The 7,171-nt window shown below is 39.6% G+C and overlaps 1 protein-coding gene across 1 annotated transcript in view; it reads right to left on the bottom strand.

Annotated features, from left to right (window-relative positions):
* Nucleotides 1–6,623: 6,623 nt before the first annotated feature.
* The window catches only part of LOC150061582 (uricase), a 37,131-nt gene continuing 36,583 nt past the window's right edge, over nt 6,624–7,171 (bottom strand). Inside the window, exon 8 of the mRNA XM_090333709.1 lies at nt 6,624–6,805. Within this exon, the coding sequence (XP_090189835.1) occupies nt 6,731–6,805 (75 nt within the window). The 3' untranslated portion in view covers nt 6,624–6,730. The remainder of the gene's footprint in view (nt 6,806–7,171) is intronic.

Below are 7,171 nucleotides of genomic sequence, written 5' to 3'. Positions count from 1 at the left end.
GAATGCAATAATTTGAGCTATTGGTTGAATGATTTGAGCTATTCAGTTATCCACAACATCATTTCCCCCTCATGAATGTTCTAAGATTTTGCTCTGATTATAGTTCTCACTGTGCTGCAGTAGGAGCAGGTGTTTTTCTTGAGACTTCTCAAATTGGAAGATTATGTAAGCCTGCAGCTCTAAGTTTAAAGTACTCCCACTATGTCCCTCATGGAAGTGTCTTCTAGGGACAGGACCTTAGACTTGATGGGAATTGAGAAGCATACAGTTGCCAGGTCACTGAGAATGAGACCATTCCTGTTTCTTCCCTTTAGTTACCACACTCCTGTGTCTGTCCACTTGTGACATAGCCTCATAGAGTCAAGTAGGTAGAGAGAACATTGCTCCTGAGATGTCCCAGCACTCCATTCAGTTAGCAGCCTCGAGATGACTCAGTAGTGATAGGACAGATGGATGACATGTGTGCTTCCTCAGTTTGCCACGTCTTTTCTTTAAAGAAGGTTTGCGTTGTCTGAGTTATATTATATGGAATGCTGTTTGCGGTGCTGGCTGAGTCCCTGTGGGCAAGAATGGCAAACTCATACTCAGAATTTGCAGTCATTTTAGTCAAGATGAATCATTGTCCCTTTCAGAGAAAAAGGAATGCAAACCCTGTAGGAAGAGGTGACTCAAGTGACAGAAAACTTGCCTAGAAAGTGTGATGCCCTAAGTTCCGTCTCCTGGACTGAAAAAGTAGTAGGTGGGTTGGAGAGTGGAAGTGGCACTGTGGCTCAAAGTGGGTGTTAAAGCTAGGCTAGCCTTGAGCTCAGGGATAGTGCCTAAGCCCCTAATTCAAGTCCCACAATCAACAACAACAACAACAACAACAAACTGTAGTGAGGAGAGGCAAGACTTTCAGGTGAAAGCCATCTTTGTCACAAAATAAATACATTATAATAATATTCCCATGTATGGAACATGATTCTTCTACAACCTGAGTAATACTGCAAGGAATTGCATTTGAGAGACAATATTGTGTTCTTTATTTTGAAGGAGGTAACTGTAATGTTCTAGACCAGCAGTCAGAAAAGCTTTTTTTCCATTAAGAGCAGGAACATACATAGTTTACACTTTGTGAACCAAATAATCTCTGTTATAACTACTCAACTCTGACAACAGCAACCATAGACAGTATTTAAGGAGATAAACTAGAATGCATTTCCAAAACACCTTCTTTACAAAAACAGAAAAGATTTTGTCAACCCCTTTCTTAGATTATTGTTTTCCTAAAAGCTTCATTAATTGGGTGAATCATCTGTGGGTACAAGTGTCACTTCTTAGTCACCCAGGCCAATTCACACATTATTATGAATGTAACAGATCAATGTGATGGGATGTCAAGATGATGCCAGTCCTATACACAAAGGCCAAAAGGGTTGATGCATTTCTGGAACAAGACCATAAATGTATGCAATGGCCTCTCCCATGTGAACAGAAGAAATTGACTTCAAGAGCATCAATCAGGAGTCGGGCCTTAGTGTGAAATGCCTTTCTGGGTTGAGAATTTAACTTTCCTTGGTGCTCTGTTCTTCTGATAATTAAAGTCTGGTTCCAATCCTAAACCTTTTCTGACATGTAGACATAAGACCACTTTATATGCTTCCAAAGAGGCCCTCTTGCTTTCATGGTTTGCTTTAAAATGGTAATTAATCATCCTTAGCTTTTCATTGTCCTTTTACAAAAAAAGTACATTAGTAGTTCCCAGCAACATGCATCCAAATGTCATGGTCCTAAAATAGCTAATTCTCTTAGATCTCTCAAGTATTTGAGATATTGCCCTGCTAGCCTGTTTTATTTTTTTCTTTTCTGTTTCACATCCCAATTCTCCTCTAAAGAACATATTAACGATTAATTTCTATAGCATTCCAGGGGCTCATTTGTAAGCTTGCCAGGGATGATCTGGTTCTGAGAACCCATTTTAAAATCTCCTTTCTAGAACCAATTGTGGTATCACCAGTCAGCTTCTCAAAGAAAACTACAGTGAGCTTCTAAGATCTTTCACACAAGAAAGTTACCAAGAAACATTTTGTGAAGCACTGTGGGGAGTGAGAGAATGAGATTTGGCCAAGGGAGTAGCTGAACCATTGTGATAGGGCCCTTGATGAATCAGAAGTTCTTTAACTGGATTAGCCCTTCAGAGTCGTTCCAATGAAGGGAAGGAGGGCAAAACTGTTCGTCTCCCGCATTGATGAGACACTGTGAGCTTTTCTGGTGAGCAGCTATTAACTTGGGAGAGACAATTTTCTTCAGTTAAAGATAATTCCTGTACAGGGACTCAGGGGTTTCACTTGGAGGCCAACCCTTCAGTACAGGAGGGACTAAGTGCTCTGGGTCCCAAGAGTCAACAGAAATGTCCATGTCTTTTCTGCCAGAACCTGCAAATGTGACTTTGTGAGAAAAAAAGGCTACTTTTTTATTGCTTGCAGATGTCATTAAGTATCGAGATAAAAGATTCTGAGTATCCAAATGGACCCTCAAACTAATGGCAAGTGATCTTGTGACAGTCATATGAGAAGAGAAGGAAGAAATGTGGGCAAGGAAACAGAGATAAGGATGTTGCAGCCATGAGCCATACAGGACACCAGAACAAAATCTGCTCCATAGATCTTTGTAGGAAGCATGACCTACTGGCCTCCAGAACACATATTTCTATTGTTTTATGCCACCAAGTTTCTAATAATTGGTTACGGACGCCGACTAATACACCCAGGATTCTTCAGTTTTTGGTAGAAAGGAATTAAGTTTATTCAGGGGCTATGCTTTTATTATCTTTAAGTAGTTGTATAGTTATATAAAGGAGTTACCATTCTACAGATCCATTTATATAAGATTCTTCTTTTGTGTTTTAAAAATAATCATTTCTCTTTGTCATCACAGGTAAGCAGTGTACCTATAGTTGAAGCTTTACTGCATTTTTGCTGTGGTACATTTCCACTAAACTCCTGTAGACTTTAAGGATGAAGGATAAACGTGTTCTTCAGTAGAAGGTACAGGACCTGGACAGTCACAAATGTATACTTTCTGGGAAGAAGGTTCATAGCCATCTATTCTCAACAAAACCTTAATAGGCTTCAGAATCCTCCAAGAATTTTGAGCATAGGTTTGGACAAATGAGAGGCACAGGAGATCTGAGAGAAAAAGAGAACAAAGATGGAAACATACAAAGGGTTCGTTTCTAAGCTTTGGAAGCAAGAGTGTGTCAATTTAAGCCTGAAATATATGTTCTTGGAATGGAGGTTGGCATTCTCCCAAGTGCAGGTGAGGAGACAGAGACACACAAGGCTGCACAAAGGCTCCCACTAAGGCAGGCTCCACCCAGCACAATATGAAAACAGGAAATGCCTACCCAACCATCCAGAATCTAGGGCATACTAAATCCACTAGCACAACAATGTTCATTGCAGCATTATTCACCATAGCAAAGATATGGAACCAACCCAGATGTCCCTCAGTTGATGAGTGGATCAACAAGTTGTGGTATTTGTACACAATGGAATTCTATGCTGCTGTCAGAAAAAACGACATCGACCCATTTGTTAGGAAATGGAAAGACTTAGAAAAAATCCTATTAAGTGAAGTAAGCCAGACTCAAAGGAACTTAAGCTCAATGGTTCCCCTCATTCGTCGTCATCAGTAGAAACCTTGGGCTCTACTAGCAGAGATCTGCAATAGAGCAAAACCTTGATACGAAAGGCCATATAGTATGAAGCTAATTGAAAGGACCTCCAGGATATTGAAACAAAAGCCATATAATGAATGACTGTTGTCCTTAATGTACTATGTTATCTCTCATCTCCTTTGCTGTCCCTTGGGTATCTCATATTGGTATAGTATCTCACTTTGTTATCTGATATATTAAATTTATTTGTATTTGGTTATTTGAAATTTGATAGGGAAAGGGGAGTGGGGGGAGGGTAATGGGTACTAAGACATGTGAAAGGGTATCAAATATCACGTAACCCTTTTATTAATTACAATAAAAAATATTTTAAAAAAACACAAAAAAGAAAACAGGAAATGCTTTCTGGACAATGCATATTTTTTTCAAAAAAATTTAAAAAGTTAAAATTTCTGCAGGTGAAACACGAAGGTGAAGCAAGGCACCAATGGCCCATGCCTGTAATCCTAACTACACAGGAGGCTGAAATTGCAGGATTGCAGTTCAAAGCAAACCCAGGCAGAAAAACCCAACAGACTCTTATCGCTAACCAACTGTTAAAAAAAATAAGAAGAAAATTCAGCCAGCACTGGTGGCTCAGGCCTGTAATCCTCACTATTCAGGAGGCTGAGATTTGAGGATTGGGGTTCGAACCAGCAGAAAAGTCAGAGAAGTCCATGTAAGACTCATCTCCAAATTACTATCTAAAATCTGGAAGAGGCACTGGGGTTCAAGTAGTAGAGCACTACTCTTGAGCACAAAGAGGCTAGGAGACAGTGCCCAGGCCCTGAGTTCAAGCCCCACAACCACAAAATAATTAATAATAATAATAATAATAATAATAATAACCCAGAAGTGGAGCCATGGCTCCAGTAGTAGCTTAAGTGAAAAAGCTAAGGGACAGAATCCAGGTCCTGAGTTCAAGTCCTGGTACTAGAGTGTGTGTGTGTGTGTGTGTGTGCGTGTGTGGTGTGCGCGCACACACAGATAAATTCTCTCTGAAGTGACAAATACTGTCTCAGAATATTTATTTCTTTCATAAGGGGGAAGAAAAAAGTGCATAAAGTCAGTTTACAAAGACCAGAATGCAGCTGGGCACTGGTGGCTCATGCCTGTAATCCTAGCTACTCAGGAGGCTGAAATCTGAGGAAGTGAAGTTCAAAGCCAACCCAGGAAGGAAAGTTGGTGGGATTCTTATCTCCAATAAACTACTCAGAAAAAGCCAGAAGTGGTGTTGTGCCTCAAGTGGTAGAGTGATAGCCTTCAGTAAAAAGAAGTTCAGGGACAGAGCCCAGACTTTGAGTTCAGCTCCCAGAATACTGGCAGAGAAGAAGAAGAAGAAGAAGAAGAAGAAGAAGAAGAAGAAGAAAGAAGAAGAAGAAGAAGAAGAGAAGAAGAAGAAGAAGAAGAAGAAGAAGAGGAAGAGGAGGAGGAGGAGGAAGGAGGAGGAGTGAGGAGGAGGAGGAGGAGGAGGAGGAGGGAGGAGGAGGAGGAGGAGGAGGAGGAGGACGAGGAAGAAAGAGAAGGAGGAAGAAGAGGAAGAAGAAAGAGGGAGGAGGAGGAAATGGTATAGATACAAGTATGATATAGCTAAAGGAGCAAGGTATGTTTTCAGAATATATCTCTTGTTCTGCATGTGTGAGATGACAGATGGGGAGGGAAAGAGGGAGAGAAAATAATCATAGTAATTCTGCTTCCCCAGAAATTGGGAAAGAACAACCCCAATAGCCATCTAAAGCAAAGTTTCCAAGTGTCGGATACTAACAACTCACAGATGTTTATAGTTCAGGTGAGCCAGGATGTCAGAACCAAAAGAGAGGGTAAAACTCTAAGCCGGTCTTCAGTAGTTTATAATTCTAACTTAAGAGAGCTTCTCTTAAAGAACAGGAGTCTGGGGCTGGGAGTTTGGCCTAGTGGTAAAGTGCTTGCCAAGCATGCACGAATACCTGGTTGGATTCCTCTCAATACCACATACATAGAAAAAAGACAGAAGTGATTCTGTGGCTCAAGTGGTAAAGGTCTAACCTTGAGAAAGTCCAGAATCGATTAGCACAATGATGTTCACTGCAGGCACTATTTACCATAGCAAAGATATGGAACCAACCCAGATGCCCCTCAGTTGATGAGTGGATCAACTGATTATGAAAGCATTAAATGTTCAATATTTGAAAGATTCAGGAAAGTACATGGTAAAAAATAAAAATCAGTCATACTTCCCATCATCCAGAAGTTATTATTGCTGAAGTTTACATATATGTATGTGTATATTTGTCTATTCATTTAACATTGGTTCTGGGCACTGAAGAAATGCAGCATTTAAACAAAGACAATTTATACACATTTTAAATCCCAACATATACTGAATACTTTCAAAGGACTATGAAATTAATAAATCAATTCATAAGGATCATAGAAGGATATATATGCTATAGAATTTTTAAAAATTACAAATATCCACTCAATTGTGGCCAGAAATGATTTTACCATACTTTCCACATTTTTAGAAGCATCAGTAAAGGGAATAAAAACTTGATTCTGAAAACTGTGCTCCAAATTATGTGATATCTTCAGTAATCCATGATATTTTTTCTTAATGGATTGATTCTAAATCTCCTTTAAGACTGGAAGTCACAGGGCCACTGCTGAGAAATATTTATGATTGATTGATTTACTGTTGGAGGAATTTTGATAATATTTCCTCTCTGCTTGAAGATGACAATCCTGCAGCAGTATAGTGATGAAATACTTTAACGTTTTACCATGTGTCAGTAAAGAAATATCAACTTAAAATTGTTCATCATTCTTACTGTAAATTACGTCCACAAAAGCTGTTGTGGGGACCAATAAGGAAACCTCACATATGGTTTGCTGAACTAGGTGCAGAGAAATCAACTAGCTACTAAAGGTGGAATACGAACACTGCAGATCAGTACTCTAGGTTGAAATCCTCAAGGCTAACATATTCTGTCCTACACATCCCCAGTGCCAAGGAATTCTTCAGCTGAAGATACACTCCTGTTGGTGGCCACAATTTCACAGCCTTGAATTCATCTTCCTCTTGACTGTTCCAGTAATTTTGCCATATGGATTGTCTAATGGCAGCAAGACCTATAGCAAAATCACAGACATTAAAACAGCCTTCTTCTTTCTCTGAAACAATGAAGATAAAACTTGTTACACAGGAAAATGTGCAAAATTACTTCAAGCATGGGGAATGCCTTCTTTCCCTGTGATCATTGAAAGGGGAGTTGGTTTTTCAGAAAATTAGTCATTTAAAAACCTTTAATCATTGGGATATCAATGCTTTAGGAAGAATGCATTACATATCCCTGATTTTGAATAGTGCAGTGAATACAACTGAACCTTTTCTTGATGACTTGCTTTGTACATCAATCAGTGTCCAATGCTATAATCCAGCCATGCCTCAACAGGTTCACAGAGCCATTAAGACTATGCTAATGGCTCGGGACAGCT

The sequence above is a fragment of the Megascapheus bottae genome, chromosome 6, assembly GCF_031878675.1.
Source record: "Megascapheus bottae isolate mThoBot1 chromosome 6, mThoBot2.hap1, whole genome shotgun sequence".
NCBI classification, from domain to species: Eukaryota; Metazoa; Chordata; class Mammalia; order Rodentia; family Geomyidae; genus Megascapheus; species Megascapheus bottae.
The sequence above is the reverse complement of the archived record's forward strand: the minus strand, read 5'-3'. Positions and strand labels throughout refer to the sequence as shown.